This window comes from Populus nigra, chromosome 9 (assembly GCF_951802175.1).
Source record: "Populus nigra chromosome 9, ddPopNigr1.1, whole genome shotgun sequence".
NCBI lineage: Eukaryota > Viridiplantae > Streptophyta > Magnoliopsida > Malpighiales > Salicaceae > Populus > Populus nigra.
This window is the reverse complement of record NC_084860.1, coordinates 2,188,687-2,208,274: the sequence shown is the minus strand read 5'-3', so window position 1 is coordinate 2,208,274 and position 19,588 is coordinate 2,188,687. Positions and strand designations below refer to the sequence as shown.

General features: G+C 34.1%; 2 protein-coding genes across 3 annotated transcripts in view; both read right to left on the bottom strand.

Moving 5' to 3' along the window:
* Positions 1 to 76: 76 nt before the first annotated feature.
* LOC133703014 (cysteine-rich receptor-like protein kinase 7) overlaps positions 77 to 19,588 on the bottom strand; it is a 30,782-nt gene continuing 11,270 nt past the window's right edge. The window contains exons 1-6 of one of the 2 annotated variants that reach the window (XM_062127396.1): positions 1,980 to 2,120; positions 1,609 to 1,730; positions 1,290 to 1,500; positions 961 to 1,198; positions 673 to 823; positions 77 to 598 (exon numbers count right to left, since the gene is read on the bottom strand). In XM_062127396.1, coding sequence (XP_061983380.1) covers positions 260 to 598; positions 673 to 823; positions 961 to 1,198; positions 1,290 to 1,500; positions 1,609 to 1,730; positions 1,980 to 2,115 — 1,197 coding nt within the window. In that variant the 5' untranslated portion in view covers positions 2,116 to 2,120 and the 3' untranslated portion in view covers positions 77 to 259. Of the gene's footprint in view, positions 599 to 672; positions 824 to 960; positions 1,199 to 1,289; positions 1,501 to 1,608; positions 1,731 to 1,979; positions 2,121 to 19,588 lie in introns of those variants that run through there. The other variant, XM_062127395.1, reaches the window with a different exon arrangement.
* Positions 5,171 to 12,215, bottom strand: LOC133703015 (cysteine-rich repeat secretory protein 38-like). The gene is made up of 3 exons (XM_062127399.1): positions 11,512 to 12,215; positions 5,690 to 5,962; positions 5,171 to 5,564 (listed from the first exon to the last, which is right to left on the bottom strand). Exons 1-3 carry the CDS (start codon positions 12,089 to 12,091, stop codon positions 5,482 to 5,484), a joined length of 936 nt encoding a protein of 311 aa, XP_061983383.1. The 5' UTR covers positions 12,092 to 12,215; the 3' UTR covers positions 5,171 to 5,481.

Genomic DNA, 19,588 nt, shown 5'->3' with positions numbered 1-19,588 from the left:
ATTGGTTGTCATTCAATCTATAAAATTTAGCAAATATTGCTACCAAAAGCATCTAAGAAATATAACAAGGACCTAATTGAACAAGCAGGAAATCTAATGTGGTCCTTCTATTTGCTTCCTTTTCATCTATTTATTTCACCACAGCATTGGCTTCAAGTCCAACAAGAAACCACAGCTTCTGCTTCCATAAAAAAACAAATAATTTGAAGCAAAGTTGGAGCACCAACATGCTTAGTAACTTGCTCTTTACCTTTGGATGTTATCGAGGGTCCAGCTCAGAGATGGAAACCTCATTGTTAGACCACCGGGAAGATCTAGTTCTGGATTCATCCGACTCAATTAACCTTGAAGCATTCACCGATGACGGAAACGAGTCTTCTCTGTGCATAAAAAATGCAGGTTTTGAGGGTGCTGCGAGAGTGACAGAGTAGCTACTAAGCATCATAGAAACTTGAGCCATAGTTGGTCTGAGGGCTTCTTTTTCCTGAACACAGAGTAATCCGATGATGATGCATCTCATAATTTCATTTCTTGGACCATCATTCAAGGTAGGATCTATTATGTCTAAAGGTGTCCCATCATTCCATTTTCTCCATGACTGCAAAAATTTAGATAAAGTTCATGCACATTATTCAAACAGAATCAATAAAATTAAGCACTGTTGATACTTACATAGGTTAGAAGGTCCTCTCCTTCGTCTCCTATGCCCCTGCCACCAATCTTTCGACCACTAACAATTTCTAAAACTAAGACACCAAAGCTATATACATCTGATTTAACTGAGAAATGTCCACGGATAACATATTCTGGAGCCATATACCCGCTGCATGGAAACATCAGATTTGGATTAATTCTAGTTTAAACAATGGCTGCAGAAAATCTACTATAAATTATTTCATTTTTTTCCAATCAATTTATTATAATTTGAAAATTTGTGGCAGACTGGCAGTATATACTCACAAGGTCCCAACTACTCTACTCGTGCTATCTTGAGCTTGATCCATAACAAACATTCTTGCCATTCCAAAATCTGAGATTTTTGGATTCATGTTCTCATCTAGCAGAATGTTAGCAGCTTTGAGATCACGATGAATAATCCGTAGTCGAGAGTCTTCATGTAGGTAAAGAAGCCCCCTTGCAATGCCATCTATGATTTCGTAGAGGGTTTCCCAATCTAGAAGTACACGCTTGACTGGATCTGCAAATCAACTAGACCTAGATAAATTACCTGAACTGACCATGGAGATTACATGTTCAAACTTTATCAAGGAACCGAATGACGAATATACCAAATATCAAGTTGTTGAGGCTCGAGTTGGGGAGAAACTCATAGACAAGAATCCTTTCTTCTTTCTCATAGCAGAAACCCAGGAGTCTAACCAAATTCCGATGCTGAAGCTTGGCAACTAACATGACCTCATTCTTGAATTCTATCTCTCCTTGTCCTGATGTCCTAGACAATCTCTTTACAGCTATATCTTGTCCACTCGTCAGAGTGCCCTGGAATCATGTCAAAATCAGAAATGTTTAGAACGAATTGAATCTAGTCCAAAATTACCAAATGTCTCAAATTGAATCATATTTGACAGACAATTGATTTTCCTTTACCTTGTACACGACACCAAATCCTCCTTGTCCAAGTTTATTATCCTCAGAGAAGTTACCTGTTGCTGCTCTGACAGTGCCAAAATCAAGTTGGAGCAATTCTACATCTTCCATTTCATTTAAATCTACAACAAAGCAATCCTAACGCATAAGCAAATGAAAAGGCTGCTTCTCTGAAGAGCTTGAATGAAACATATCTTCATGTAAAAAATGGTGAATTTTAACACTAGCCGAATTTCCCATCAATTATCATAACATCAGCAATTTAAAGCTTCAGTTCGAGTGTAGGAATGGTAAGCAATAAAAAGAGGACTCTAAGAGGCTAAAAAGCTTCGCGTTATGTCCTTAACCTTTCAAATAACTTCAGAAATTACCTTTAGCTTCCTCTTCCTCTTCCTCTTCCCCCTTCTGCTTCCTCCTAGCTCTTAAGAAGATGCAGACGCAAACTATAAGAATCACAGAAACACCTATCGGAACAATGGAAATGATGATGAGGACATTTCTCTTCATGCCCTTCTTTCCTACATACCAGAAATGAAATCTGATTTACACATGTTTAGGCTGAATTTATAGATTTGTCTAATAACTAACTAGTAACAGAGTAATTTAAGCCAATATCAAAAGGTTAACTTCTAAATTGCTGGGAATAGATCCTTAATTGAATCGAATCTTTAACAGCCTAAATCCATATACTCAAATTCAAAATAGTTGAAGAAAAGTATTTCATCTAGTCATGCTTTAAGTTGTGCCCATACCTTGTGAAGTTGAAGCTGGTGGTGATGGAACTGTATTAGTCGAAGTTGAATCTGGTGGTGGTGGGATTGAATTAGTCGAAGGGTCATAGAAACGTTCTATCTCATACCTAAAATTACAGCTTGGATAAATAACTCTTCCTCCTTGTCTTGCATCACAACACTGTGGAATAAGTCCTGAAGCATTATACAGGCAATCCCTGCATTCCGAAGCAGATAAATCAGGAGTACACTGTACAAGTGCATATATTGTTTGAAAGTTTGGGGCAGCTATTTGACCCATTGCATACTTGTAACGAGAATCCCCTGCTGCTGCTTCATCTCTCAGCCTATCTAACAAGGTCATCCGTGACTGATTGAACCCGACTACATCAGAGACATTAACTCGATCATCATACACCCAAAAATAAGGTCCTCCTTCCAAGAGATTAAATATGGAGCGGTTTGTGTAGCGTACCATACAATCGTCTAACCCTCCAATTGCCTCCACAAAGTTTGGACAGAGTTTTACCAGGGAATCACTAGCATTTCTTATGCAACTGCGGCAGGCACCAGGACTGATATCCGGTCTACAAAGTGCAATTGAATAGACTGTGTCCGCGTCTTGGCCGTTGGAAAAGTTGTAAAAGCCATTGTTTATTTCAGTGTTGGTGTGGATAGAGGTGAGGAGTTGATTGAGATTTGCCTGGTAATTACTGTTAGTGGTGTAGTTGCCCTTTCCTACACATTCTTTATATAACATCACAGGCTGGTCTGCTGGCTGCTGTGCCTTAGCTAGAGCCAGAACTTTGACGAACAGAAGACAGAGAGAAAAAAGCAATCTGGAAGAAGCCATCGGTTTTTTTGCCTGCCTCTGAATCTGGTACAGTGATATGAAATGATCTTCCTAATTATCGAACATCTGGGAATTATTCAAAATAAATCTGGCTTGTGCATACAAGAATATTGGAATTCAAGAACTAAAAATAATCATGCCAATTTTACATGCTTTATTTAATTTTATAAGATTTTAATTTAATTATCCTTTTAACTTACAATTAAGGGCTTTCCGAATATAAAAAGTGGATTCAATAATATTTTCTTGAATGTGGGGTGAGAGGGCTTTGTCAAATATTTATTTTTCTTAGGTTACCTCTATAATTTCCTTAATACCTCAAAAGAAAAATTGTTTTCTCACCAAAGTTGAGAAAACTTGTTCCTTCGAACACATTGCCTGTCACAAAAAGACAACAGACTCGCTCACATGCAGTGTTGTTTGGTTTGAAGACTTGTCAAGATGAATATTCTTAGAGAAACACATAATCGTTTGTCCACTTCGTCAAAAAAATAAATTGGAATGACAAGATTGCCCACAGCAGTGTTGGAAATTCAAAACCAAAAATATTATTTTATAATCAAATAAAAACTTTGAAATTTCGACATAATAATTCTTAAAATTAGAGGTCATTTTTTCTTTTCATTTTTGTCTACCTACACAATCTTTAATAATCAAATAAATTAAATGATGTAATCGTTGACCACCTTCGTATATCCTCCAGCCACATTAAATATTAATAACTATATCTCCTTAATTAGCCGATCTTACGCCTTCACCATTTATTTTTTTAATATTTTTTATTATTAACATGGATATTCGCCTGTATTTCAATTAATTTCATATGTTTTAAAATTAATGATTATTAAAACCTTTAATAATCTTAAAATTTATAAAATTTAAACTAATATTAGAAGTAAATTTAGAACCTTACTAAATTAATTACACGTTTCAGAGTTATTTTTTCTTTTGTTTATACGTATATATAGGTTAGGAAGTGTCTGGAACCAAAGCAAACATTAAGAGACGTATGTTGATGATTTACTTTGTAGTTTTTGAAAGGTGATATCTATTTGTTCTTTTAAAGCTTATGGATTTCTCATCAATAATTCACTCAAACTCTTTTATTATTGAAGGTATTGTTTATTTTTCAAAATATTTTTTACTTGAAAATATATTAAAATAATATTATTTTTAAAAAATTATTAATATTAGCATATCAAAAATATTTAAATATATAAAAAAATTCAAATTTAACCAAACCCATTCAAAACAGAATAGCAAATGGGGGCTAAGCAAACTCTATTCAACGTTTTAAGTTATGTGCAGGGATTTCTATAAAATTGAATTAATCATTCTAAATTAAACACAAGGATCTCTATAAATATCATTTTAAATTACAGATTGACCATTTCAATGAGATCAGAAGGAATGGCAGAGATTTTATTTTCTAATAAATCTGCATATGAGTTTCCGCTTTTCCAAACATGAACAAAAAGCATTTCCTGGAGCTTCACTGGTTTGTTCTGACCAGCACATTTCTTTCTCATGATGTTGAAAGAGAGACCGGTTCAGGAGTTGATACGGCCCTAGACTAAGGTTAAGGGTTGAGCGAGTTGATCTAAAAGTTGCCAAGTTAACTCATATTATAATTTAAAAAACCCTAAAGCAATATCCTTTCAGGATTTTTTTTAATTTAAATAAACAATGTCATTTTCGTATAAAAAATAAAAACAAACCCTACCAAATCAAGTTTCAAGTCAGCAAGTCACCGAATCAATTCAATTGAGTAAGAATATGGATTGGCCCCACAGGGTTAGCTGGAGTTTGAAAACTAAAAAGAACGAACTTTTTTAAGAAACTTGAGCTAAAAGCCCTACAACCAAATAGATAATATATCACTAGAGCTTCCCAGTTCCCTCAAGCCTCATAATTAATGCAAATGCAATCCCCTTGGAGTTATTTTGTCATACAATTCTTCCCATCACAAGAGGTATAATTTCATAAAGGAAATAAACAAGAGATCCTTGATTCAAACACAATTTAACAACTCGGAAATGCTACAATACGATGCTGACAACAATCATCCTCATCAAAATAAAACTACCAGAAGTGAAAACAACGATTCTCAGAGAGAAATTAACTTCAAAATAAATAAAAACTGATTTTCCAATCAACAATAAATTTATATTTATTGTGTCCATAATAAATACAGACAACAACTATATTTATTGTCTTAATACGAGGAAGAAAGGGCTGCAAAATAAGAAAGTGAACATGATGTAGATGACTTGCTATCTGTCAAGCGGCTCATACATGCTGCAAGGACCATAGAAGTAGCAATATTGGCAAAACGTTGGCAATGGTAGTTTGAACTATGGCCGATGTTTTAGCTGCAAAAAGATCAGAAAATTGCATGTGATTAGAGCATTTTATCATAACTGAATTAAATTTGGAAGCAGTTAAAATTTCACCATATTTGTTAACAGAACATATTCTGTAATGATTACTGCAGTACCTATTTTGGCCGCGGTACTGGATCTTGGTGGCACTGCATCTGCTGTTGCTTGTGGTGGCGGTGGAAGGACTGAAAGTGGCGCTGGAGATGGTAGCGGTGTCGTGGCTACAAGTTCAAAGAAAGGGTCCTTTTCATATCGAAAGTGACAGCTAGGTGAAATCACCCTCCCTCCTTGCCTCTTATAACAGCATGTTGGAATCAATTTGATAGCTTGATTCAGGCAATCGCTGCATTTCTGCTGAGTCAAATCAGGAGTGCACTGAACAAGTGCATGTTGTGCATACTGGATCGAAAGCAAACACAAAAATAACACAAAACAAGCAAATTTACGTGGTTCCCCAAAACCGGGTACGTCCACGGAGGCAGCAGATTATATATTAATGGAGGAATGATACAAACACTCAACTCAACCCAGTACAATCCCTCAAACCCAGTGTTTCACTCTTTTCTCAGTATTTCTCTCTCTCACACACAGTTGCACTCTCTCTTCTTCCTCTGCACACACACTGCACTCTCTCTTCTTTCTTGTTTTTCTCTTGTATCTTCTTGAGAAGGGGAAGCATCATTATAATGGCTGAAGAGGAGGAGGGTGGTTGGAAAGGAGAGGGTGGTTGAGGGTTGTTGAGAAAAAATGTTGACAATTTGCTACAAATCTCCACCTTGGCAAGATTTTTCCATCCAATCCTCGTGATCAATCAATGCTGCCTCTAACGCGCCATATGGCGCTGCACCCTGAAGGTGCTCAACACCGAGAGATGTTGACCAAGTCCAAACAATGTTGGAACTTGATCCCTGAGACACATTTTGTGAGCATGTCAGCTGGATTATCTGCGGTACCAATCTTCTGTAGCAGAATATCCCCTTCATCCATAATTTCTCGAACAAAATGAAATCGAACATCGATGTGCTTGGTGCGGGAATGATGAACCTGATTCTTTGCAAGACAAATAGCACTTTGACTATCACAATGGACATCCACGTGCTCTTGAACAATTCCCAAATCTTCAATCAACCCATGTAACCAAATAGCTTCCTTGAAAGCTTCCGTTACTGCCATGTACTCTGCCTCAGTTGTTGACAAAGCTACTGTTGATTGTAACGTTGACCTCCAACTTACAGGCCCTTTAGCAAGTGTAAACACATAGCCTGTTGTGGAACGACGCTTGTCTAAGTCACCAGCATAGTCTGAGTCCACATAACCAACTAAATTTTGTCCGAGTCTATCATCCCTCTCAAACTTCAAACCAATATCAGTTGTGCCATGAATGTACCGTAGAATCCACTTAACTGCCTGCCAGTGACCCTTTCCCGGATCATGCATATATCTGCTCACCATACTGACAGCATGTGAAATATCTGGTCTCGTACAAACCATTGCATACATTAATGCACCAACTGCATTTGCATAAGGAATTTGAGCCATCTGTTTGCGCTCTTCCTCTGTGTGTGGAGACATTGAAGCACTTAGCTTAAAATGAGGAGCTAAAGGTGTGCTTACAGGCTTGGTCTTACCGTCTACCCCAAATCTCTGTAGAATTTTCTTCAAGTATTGGGTCTGTGTCAAACAGACTGTGCCTTTTCTTCTGTCTCTCTGAATCTCCATGCCAAGAATCTTCTTAGCTTCTCCAAGGTCCTTCATTTCAAACTCAGTTCTCAGTTGAGCTTTCAGTCTATCAATCTCCACCTTGCTCTTCGATGCGATCAACATATCATCCACATATAAGAGCAAATAGATGAAAGAACCATCAAGAAGTTTGCGAAAATATACACAGTGATCAAACTGACTCCGTGTGTATCCATGTTCTGCCATGAACTTATCAAATCGCTTATACCACTGGCGAGGAGATTGTTTCAATCCATACAATGACTTCTTCAATTTACAAGCCCAATTCTCTTTCCCAGTGACTTTGAAACCATCTGGTTGAGACATGTAAATTTTCTCTTCCAAATCTCCATGTAGGAAGGCAGTTTTCACATCAAGTTGGGCTAACTCCAAATCAAACTGTGCAACCAAGGCTAACAGAATACGGATTGATGAATGCTTAACAACTGGAGAGAATACCTCATTATAATCTATCCCCTCCTTCTGAGCATAGCCTTTTGCTACCAATCTTGCTTTGAATCGGATGTTGTCTTTTCCAGGATTACCTTCCTTCTTAGCATATACCCACTTGCAACCAATTGTCTTCTTTCCTTTAGGGAGTTGTACCAAATCCCAAGTCTGATTCTTGTGGAGAGATTTCATCTCTTCATCCATTGCCTCTTTCCATTTTGCACTTTCTACACTCTGTACTGCTTCTTTGTAGGTGTAGGGGATTCCATCATCAATCACCGGAAGTGCATAAGCCACCATGTTACAATACCGAGCAGGTTTCTTAATAACTCTTTTCGGTTTACTCGTTGCAATGGATTCTTGTTGTGTGGTTGCTGGAGTTGTTGCATCCTCTTCATCTGAACTTTCATCTGGATCTCCTTCAGTAGGGATTGTCTGAACAGTCTTTATAGGGATGACTGAAGTCTCCAACTCCACCTGTTGTGCATCACCAGACTGTTGTTCCTTCTCCTGTGATTTCTCTTGTTGTAACATGCCAGACTCATCAAAAGTGACATCTCTACTCAAAATCACTTTCTTTGATTCAGAACACCAGAGTCTGTAGCCTTTTACTCCTCCACTAAAGCCCAAAAATATAGCTTTCTTGGCTCTAGGATCTAGCTTGGACTCAGTAACATGATAATATGCTGAGCAACCAAATATACGCATAGAGTCATAATCATTTGCAGGAGAGCCTGACCATACCTCCAAGGGGGTTCTTCCATTTAATGCTGCTGAAGGTAACCGGTTAACAATATGACGAGCATAGTTTAATGCCTCGCCCCAGAACACTTTGCTTAGTCCCGAATGTGATAGCATACATCGGACTTTCTCCACCAATGTGCGGTTCATGCGTTCTGCTACTCCATTCTGCTGTGGTGTTTTGCGAACAGTAAAATGTCGCTTGATCCCTTCATTCTAACAAACTTCAAAGAAAGGATCTGAAGTGTACTCGCCACCATTATCTGACCGAAGAGTCTTAACTCTCCTTCCAGTTTGAGTCTCCACCATTTTCTTCCATTTCAGAAAGATATCAAGGACCTCATCCTTGTGTTTCATCATGTACACCCATACTCGTCTTGAGAAATCATCAATAAAAGTAACAAACCAACGATTACCTCCAATAGATTCATTCTTTGAAGGTCCCCATACGTCTGTGTGAACATAATCTAGGATCCCTTTTGTGTTGTGTACTGCAGTGCCAAACTTGACCCTTGTTTGTTTTCCAAGAACACAATGCTCGCAGAACCCATGCTTCCCAGTCTTGGCGCCTTTTAATAGACCTTGCTTGACTAATCCTTGCAAAGCCTTTTCACCAGCATGCCCTAAACGCATGTGCCAAAGTCTGGAATTATCTGTTTCATCATCTTCTATGCTTTTGGAGACAGCTGCTGTACCAGTAACTGTAGATCCATCCAGGAAATATAAGTTTCCTTTCCTCGTGCCTCTTAAGACAACTAATGCACCACGGATTGCTCTCAGGACTCCACCATGCATGATAATCTTATAACCACTAGATTCTAGGACTCCAAGTGAGAAGAGATTTTTCTTCAAATCAGGTACATACCGTACATCTGTTAGTGTCTTGACTACCCCATTATGCATCTTCAGATGGATAGTCCCAATCCCTTTGATCTCACTAACATCATCATTACCCATCAACACAACTCCTCCATCGAACTCCTCGAGTCTCGAGAATAAGTGCTTGTTAGGGCACATGTGATAGGAACATGCAGAATCAAGAATCCATTCACCAGAATGGTTTTCTGGTGATGAGACCATGAATGCAGAGTCTCGTTCATCCTCATCTCGTGCAACGTTCACAGTTGGTTCATCTTTCTCCTTGTTGCCCTTAATTGGACAATCTTTCTTCCAGTGCCCCTTTTTGTGACAAAAGGCACACTCATCTTTTGCAAGATATCGTCTGTTTGATGATTCTCCTCTGGATTTTGAGCGAGATCTCCCTCGCCCTCGAAATCTTCTGGGGTTTGTTCTGCCTCTAACTGTCAATGCTTCTGACGTTGACTCCTTGTGAACAATCTGGTCCTTCTTCCGATACTCATTGTTCACCAAAGCATTGGATACATCAATGAATTTAATCTTTTCTTTACCATACAGTAAAGTGGTGACAAGATGTTCATATGTGTCAGGCAGTGAATTTAATAACAGTAGAGCTTTATCTTCATCATCAATTTCCACATCTAAATTCTTCAAATCAGCTATCATTTTATTGAAATCATTCAGATGCTCATTCATAGAAGTACCTTTCTTATGCTGAAACCGGAAGATCCTTTTCTTCAAGTAGAGACGATTCTCTATACTCTTCTTCATAAACTTGTCCTCCAATGCTTGCCATAATTCCTTTGCAGAGTTTTGTTCTGAAAAAGGCGTACTTCTGATCCTTTACAAGACAAAGTCGGATGGAACTGCAAGCCAACCGATTTATCCTTTCCCAGCTTTTATCATCTAGATCCTCTGGTTTATCTTCTAGAGTGAAATCTAAATTCATTTGGACAAGCATATCCATGACTTCACATTTCCACATGCCAAAATTACCTTTCCCATCAAACTTCTCCACCTCAAATTTGGTATTCGATACCGGGATGTATTGTGGAGGTATACTAGCATTCCCCACTGATTTTTCTTCTGAAATATCAGCCATTATGACGTCTTTGGATTACAAATGGAATCCCGAACTTGTTAAAACACACACTTTTATGCTCAAAAGTGCCAAAACAGTAACTTCGGTATGCTGTTTAACAAAACAGACACCACGGTTGCGTCCGGAATGGTTGAAAATGCTAGGAACTAACTTGACTCGGCCAAAAACGGGTCAAAAAATCACTGAGTTGGCCAAAAAACCAATCTGACCGAGTTGACTCAGGAAAGGAATATTCTGTCTCTGATAAAGAATATTCTGTCACAGGAATATTCTCTTACTGTTAACGGAATATTCTTATTCTGTCAAGAGAATATTCTGTCACTGTTGGATGACGTGGCCGATGACGTGCGATGTTGACCCTCTGTTGATGACGTGGATGCTGACTCAGCGCCTACGTGTCGGATGACGTGGCTGTCTTCTCAGGCGAGAATTCCGGCACTGACTGGTTTTTCCGGCAGTTTTCCGGCGAAACTTCGGCGAGCTCTACAGGGCTCGTTTCAACTCCGATTTCAACGATCTTTATATCGCCGGACTCGTGTCGACGAGAGGAATCTCCGCAGCTGGTCAAAAGCAAGATCCGAGAACTTTGAAAATTCTGCAACTTTGAACAGAGAGCTGAAAAACGTGTTTTTTCAGTGTTTAAGCTTCCCTAATGCTCTGATACCAATTTGTTGTGCATACTGGATCGAAAGCAAACACAAAAATAACACAAAACAAGCAAATTTACGTGGTTCCCCAAAACCGGGTACGTCCACGGAGGCAGCAGATTGTATATTAATGGAGGAATGATACAAACACTCAACTCAACCCAGTACAATCCCACAAAACCCAGTGTTTCACTCTTCACTCGATGTTTCTCTCAAATCTACACTTGCACTCTCTCTCAAAGTTGCACTGTCTTCTTCTCTCTTCACTTCACTACACACACTGCACTCTCTTGCACTCTCTTTATAGGTGAATGGAGAAGCATTGGCAGCAACCCATGTGCAGAACCAACTACTACAATGACAAAAGTCATGGTGGTTGGAGAAAGGTTGACAAAAATATTGACAATTTGCTACAGTGCATACATTTTTTGTTGAGAGTTTTCCGTGGTCGCATTTCCTGTTGCAAATTTTCTTCGTGAATCACCTAATGCTGCTAAATTAGTAAGGTTGCCTAACAAAACATTTAGCTTCTCATAGAACTCTTTTTCGTCGGTCACGTTATTCAAGTTGTACATCCAAAAGTAAGGCACAAATTCCTTTCTGCCTACTATGGAACGGTTTGAATACCTTAACATACAATCATCATACCATATATAGGCCTCCTTTTGGTTTGGACAGAGTCGTGTAAGCTCTTGGCTAGAATTAGTGATGCAACTTCGGCAGGTTTCGGGCTTTTTATCTCCTCTACAGAGTGAAATTGCGGTAACTTTGTCATTGTTTTGGCCATACGAGCCGTTGTAAAACCCATAGTCGATTTTGGTATTGGAAGAGAAGGAGGAAAGAAGGATATCGAGGTTTGATTTGTAGTCACTACTGTTAGTGAAGTTACCAGTTTCTGAACAAATGTGATAAAGTGGATCTGCTTGCGCAATAGAGAGGACAAGGAGGTTAATGAAAATGGGACAAAAAAAGAAAAGCAATTTTGATGCTGCCATAGCCATTGCAGAACCTCACTTTCTCTTTGTGATTTTTATTGAGTGGCAGCAGGATTCCTTATAGTTTCATTCATGGCACAGGTACTGGGTGGGAAATCTCCGAGTGAAATGGTGACTTTCTGTTTGTCTATTCTCTACCTGCCTAATTTCTACGGAATAAATGCTTTGGTCCCCCATTTTTAATTTGAAAATCCTGCAAAGACTCGCGGAAGACTTGAACTCTTTGGCTATCACTAAAGGCAACAGACTCGGTCACATGGAACTCCTTGTTTGGTTTGAAGACTTACCAACCTCAAAAACACAGAATTGCTTGTCGACTTCCTCGCTAAAAACTTGGAACTACAGCGTTGAAATTTCAAAACATATAAGATAATAGGGCCAGGTCAATGGTGGAGTCTTCCTTAGTATTTGAGTCCAATGTGGTACATATAATTCAGTTCAGTCCTTTATCTCAAATTTATTCACATTTGGATCGTCTGCTCTCTCTCTCTCTCTCTCTCTCTCTCTCTCAATACATATTCTTGAAAAAGTTAAAAAGTACTTTCCTTCTGTTCACTGAAAATTTTACCGGAATAGAAGCTCCCCATGTTAGATGTTGAAAAATTAAACCAAAATTTTGAGATTTTTACTTCATAATTCCTAAACTCGAAGGTTTTAGATGTGATAGTTTAACTCGGATCGATGTGATATATTATTATTTTTATATATAAAAAAATATTATTTAATATTTTACTGTATCAATATTTTAAAAAAATATCATCTAATATATATTATATTTTAAATTCATTATTAATTTTTTAAATATTATTATTATAAAACATGTTAGTAATGCAATATAGCGGGGTAAATAATTTAGCGAAAGTTAAGAGAGAGAGAGATCATATTGAGCTAGCGTGACAAGGATTTTTTTTTTTGGTTATAATGGACTTGAAAATTTTATATTTATATTTTCTAATATATTTTTTTGGTTGATAACAAGAAAAGACAAGTGGAAAAGAACCTCTATGAGATAATGTGTTTTCGGTGTAGCATCAAAGTGCTAAGCAACCTGAAACCTTTATAAATAACAAGTCTAAAGAAGTTGTTATAAGTATTTTTTATATAATTTAATTATTATTTAAAATTAAAATAAATTTATTATTACATTGAATTTTCTTATAGGAAAATTATAAAAAGAAGATGATTTCAAGATATAGAACTAATCGGGAAAATCATCCTTCATCACAATCCTACACAGTGAAGTCAATACCTTAGTTCATCAATTCAGGCATTGAAATAGTAAATAAAGGAAAGAGATAGCCATATTTTATCACTACAACATAAGATGACTTCTATTAAAAAATTTCTTAGTAACATGGAATACCAAGCTTGGATATCAATTATGAACCAAGGTATGTCGGCACCTATGGCTTCATCTATGCCATTACATAATCATGACAATTTTTTTTTGTGTTTATTTATACACATAATCATGCTCCTTTATTTATAAGTAATTCTATTGAAAATTTGACAAAGTTTCCTTTATAAGTAGACATATTATGTTATCGGTTGTCTCATCCATTTCGCAATCATTATCACGACATAATCTATTTGTTTTACACTTTATTCCATATCATTTCAACCATAAATCAATCCCAAACTTATGTATACATATTTCACTTTTCAATAATTTCATTATGTCCATTTCACAAGAACTTAAATATAAATAGATATTAAGAAAGAAAATATATTCAATCTCATATACCTATTAATTTGAATGACATAGAAAGAGAACGAAAAATCTAAACACATATCTTAAGTTTTTTTTTTTATGATGCACATGCTATGCTACCTTACTAAGTTTCTAATTAAATTCTTTTACTACCTATATATGCATTTTATTTTATTTGAATTGAAATTGATATCTAGTATAAAACATGAGTATTTGATTTATACACACCATGAGAATTTATGAGAAGATATATATTTCGACTTGTATAATATTATTTTACTTAAGAATTTCATTACATAAATCTGAACATAGATAGAACAATGTCATTAAAAAAGAAGAGATAATAAAAAAAGCTTTTAGTTTAGTTTACAAAATTAATTACATGTACAACAAAAGTTTTGAATCCTAAAGTTTGCCTACAACCTAACTTCTTGGCCCGCCAATACACAAAAGTCCTACAACAAAGATTTATTAAGCATAAGTTTTCAAACACAATTTTTTTTTCCAAGTATGTACGACGATGATGAGGGTAATCATCCTTCTTATCCAATTATATAGAAGATTTCACGAACAATAGTTACATTTTCATAATAATACCACATTGAGGTATTATTATAGAAGTGTAACTATTAATACAATTGATTTATAGTTTTCGTTACAAAAAAGACTTAAAAAATAAAAAACTCATTTTATCAAATTAAGAACAATTACATGACAAATTCAAAGTTTAATTAGTTAAAACAGGCATAAAAAAAAACCTACAAAACACATCCCATAATAAAAAACATGCCACATATTGTAAGGGGATATAATAAATAAATAAATAATACAGCTTTAACTTGAAAACCAACCAACTAGAAAATATTTGTTGACTTGGGCCCGTTTGTTTGTTGGAAAGTAGTTTCATTTTGGAAAATGGTTTTCTTGGAAAATGAATTCCTAGAAAGTGAATTATTTTTCGATGTTTGGTAGCGTCATGAAAAATTAGTTGAAAAACACTTTCTAGTGTTTGATTATGTTATGGAAAATGAGCTGAAAATAGTTTATTAATGTTTTATTTTTTTTCAAGTTTATTAAAATAATGAGGAACGAATCTTACAAATTAAAAAGTTGAATGAGAATGAAATTGAAAAAAATCTAATTTCATAAATTATCTCAAATAAAATAAATAATAATCAAAATAATGGAGATCAAATCTAACAAATAAAAAAATTAAAAGATGATGAAATTAAAATAATTATAATTATAATTTCATAAATTATTTCAAATAAAATAAGATACAATAAAAAGAATGGGGACCAAATTTGATAGATAAAAAATTTCACTTAAAAAAATGATAAGAGAAAAGCAAATAATAATCATAAAAATAAGGATCAAAGTTAATATAAAAATCAAATTTTAAGGGATAAATTAAAAAAAAAAAGATTTTAATAAAGCATATATCAATCAAAAGTTTAAGGATCAAATTAGATATAATCAGCAAATAATATGATATTTTTAAATTTTTCACAACTTCTGAAAAATATTTTTTGACCAAAATAAAAGAAAAATATTTTTCTAAAAATCAAGTCAAAAAGTTTTTGATTGGAAAATATTTTTCGTTAATCAACTTTTTAAATAACAAATAAAATGAAATAAATTTAAAAAGTTATGTTCAGAAACCACTTCTGAAACAAACAAACACAGGTCTGCCGAGAAACAAGATAGCCACACCCAAAGTGATGTTGACTTGAAAATTTCGTAATGTTTGGGAACGCGGCTGTGGCTGATTCTCAAAAAATTTGAATTTTTTTTATTATTAAAATTTAATATAGTTTATATATTCTGGGTCGTTTTGATGTGCTGATATTAAAAATGATTTTTAAAAAATAAAAAAATATCATTGATAAATATTTTAACATGAAAAGTTATTTAAAAAACACCAACAATCACACTACTAAACACGCTCTTGGCATGGAATCTCTCACAAGTAAAGTTCCGTTATTTTCAGGTATACTTTTCTTTGAAAAGAGCGTGGCAAACGCTGGGAGCGTGTTTGGCAGTGTGGTTGCGGGTGCTTTTCAAATAGCTTTTCGTGCCGAAATGCATGCCAATGATGTTTTTTTATTTTTTAAAAATTATTTTTGACATCAGCACATCAAAACGATCCAAAAAGTACAAACTGCACTCAATTTTAACAAAAAAAAAATTTCAAATTTTGACGAAACGCAGGTACAAATACAGTACCAAACGTTCCCTAGTGCTTTGGCTGTAGGTGGGAAAGACTGGTTCAATACGAACAACTGAAGTGTCAGAACAGTAAATATGGGACCGGATCGTAGGACTCCTTTTTGGTTTGTCGTATGTCATTGACTTGGTTGTAAAGTTGACTGACTTCTTGCAAGCTTGCTTTTTTTTTTCTTTTTTTTTGGAATAACGGGTAAATACAAAAACCATAACTTTTATTAACGGACAGACTCTGTAAAGAATTTCATGGTTACCGAAATCTCTTTTGAATTGCAGCTGCTTGACTGTTCATAAGCTACTGGATTTGATTGTTGATTGGAAAGGACTAAATTAGATTTAATAAATCTAATAATCTATTCGGTTAGAATCAATTGATAAAAAAATAAAAGAAAAATAAATAACAAATTGATTATAAATTTTGTTAACGTGCAAAACACTCTCTCCTCTATTCCACATCAGTTCTAGACTGGGTGGACTTGGATTTCAACTTCCAATCAATGTTAATGTTTTCCCCGTAACTATACTAATGTTGTTTTTTGAGCTCGATAAACTCTAGGATGGTGTTATTTTCATTCCATGATCTATTTTTGTTATTTAAATTAAATAAAATAATCTCAATTTGTTTTTTTATATATATAGTTGATGATATTAAATGCCGATATTATATTTGTATCTAAAAGTGAGGAGTCTTCTTTTATATAATCAGAATAGTTAAATTTGACATTTTTTTTTATTGTTATTTATGACTATATTTAATTTCTTTGAGATTCTTTTACTCGTATGTAAATCATAATACTTTTTTCCTTGTTAGAGATTTTTTCTTCTGTTTTAAAATATTATCGACCAATAAAATAATTACTTTAAACAATATAATAGAATAATCAAAATCCTACAAACTTCATTTTTTATGCACTTTTTTTTTCTATTTTAATTTATCTTGAATTTTAATGAAAACAAAACAACTTTTCAATAAAACTTGCTCGTGTTGAAATAAGATACCCATAATTATTTTACTATATTTTAAAAGGCATGGAAAAAAATAATATACATGTATTATGGATATAAATTTATTGCATTGTGAACCATATTATAAACATATAATATTTACACTGTGGACGACATTGTAGCACCCTGAGAGATGATGTTTTTTCTGTGTTTAGTTAAAAATTACTACTAAGTTTGGTTAAATAACCAGATCCAATACTGTCAGGTCTGGCTGGGCAGCCGGACTCAAGAGCATTGGGTTTGGCCAAACCCAAAGCGAGACCCAAAAGCATTGGGTCTACCTGGGTAGCCAGACCCACGGAGATTGGGTCAATAAAAAATAAATAAAATCAATTAATATTTTTTATTTAATTCAAATTAATATATTCACATATTGTAACTGTAATTTTTAACCAGCTCAATATTAAAAAATAAAATAAAAAAGATAATTTTGGAGAAAATCATAAAACAAAAAAAAATCATGTGGAGAAACACTGTAGTAATCGACAATGTTTTAAAGAAAAAAAATTACAAAACAAAATTCTTTATCAACTCAATATTAAAAAAATAAAATTGACAAATAAAATTTTGAAAAATTAAAAAATTAAATAGAAAAACCATGTGGGAAAATATTGTAGCAATTCACAGTATTTTAAAGAAAAAAAATTACAAAATAAAATTTCTGTACTTTAAACAATAAAATAATTACTTTAAACAATATAATAGAATAATCAAAATCCTACAAACTTCATTTTTTATGCACTTCTTTTTATTTTTTTGGTCTTTTTTAATTTATCTTGAATTTTAATGAATACAAAACAACTTTTCAATAAAACTTGCTCGTGTCGAAATAAGATACCCATAATTATGATACTATATTTTAAAAGGTATGGAAAAAAATATTAAACATGTATTGTGGATATAGATTTATTACACTGTGGATCACACTATAAACATAAAGTTTTTACACTTTGGACGACACTATAACACCCTGAAAGATATTGTCTTTTCTGTATTTAGTTAAAAATCACTGTTGGGTTTGGCTAAATCATTAGATCCAATGCTGCTAGGTCTGGCTGGGCAGCCAAACCCAAAAGCATTGGGTCTGCCTGGGCAACCGGACCCACGAAGATTAGGTCAATAAAAAATAAATAAAATCAATTAATATTTTTTTTAATTCAAATTAATATATTTTGATGCTTTTGTATTATTTTGATATAGTGATGTAAAAAATCAATTTTAAAAAATAAAAAAAATTACAAATAATATTTTAAAAAATAACAATTATGTGATAATATAATAAATAGCATATGGGCCTGCGCTCCACAATGGGTTAATAACAATTATTTTTTCAAATATAAAAATACATGAGTTGAGTTAAAAGCACGAAATGTATTTGTATCATTACCTTCTTCAAATAAATTATTTTCTACAGTAGCACCATGAATAACACATAGTAGAGTAGCGCCCAATACACCGGCAACAAATTTCTTTCCCTTTAATTTTTTTCCTTTTCTCTTATTGTTTTTTTTTATACTATATAGAAAAAATAAATAGATATGACTTTTTTATGTTGTACAAAAATTGAGTGATGATAATTTTTTTTCATACTAGGCTGGGTTGAATTTTCTTATTAAAGCATATTTGTTTTTTAGTTTAAAAAATGGTATTAAAAAATTGAATTTTATTTTTATTTTTTTCTTTACATTAAATTAATATTTTTTGATTTTTTTGTATTATTTTGATGTGATGATATAAAAAATAAATTTTAAAAAAGGAAAGTACTATAGAAAAAAAAGAGAGGAAAGTAATGCACTGTGAGTGAAAAAAAAGTAAAAAAAAAAGGTGCAAAAAAAAAGTAATATAATTTGGATTATTATTGTAATCCACAGTGCAATGTGTGTGAGTGAACAGTGATTTCCCCACACCCTTTAGCTTTATGTATGAGATGGCATGCCCGCGCGCTGCCGCAGGCTTATAAAACAAATGTACTTGATAGCGTTATAATTGTTAACCAACGCTAGATAGGTAATAGAAACTAAAGGTATGATGAAGCCAATATTTCAAGACGGGAAAAAAAAGTTGTGTTAGTGATCAAAAACTTAGAGACTAAACAAAATGATTTGTAACAATCCACGGTATTTTATGAGGAAAGATATAGTGATTTTGCCACATAATTTAGCTGGGAATAAGGCAACAATACACCTAGAGGAGATTAAGTGTAGCACTAATAATAACAAATATTATAATTAATTAAAATAAAAACAATTAACTAACAATATAATTAAAGTGCTTCAAGTAACTAGTATAGGCAAAGAAATAGGAAAATCATTTTTAATGTGATTCGGCAAGCCTACATCAACACCTCAAGTACCAAAACCGTACTTGAGTATTGTATTCTTTCATTGGTCCAAGTTCAAAGAATACAATAGTTGTTTGATGAATTCACACCAAGATCTTTATATCATTTGAAGATATTCTCTCCAAAAATTTTCTACCACTTGAATATATGCACTTTTAAAGATTTTTCCTTGATGACAAAACCTCATCAATGCCAAAAGTTTTATTCTAACTCTCCAAAG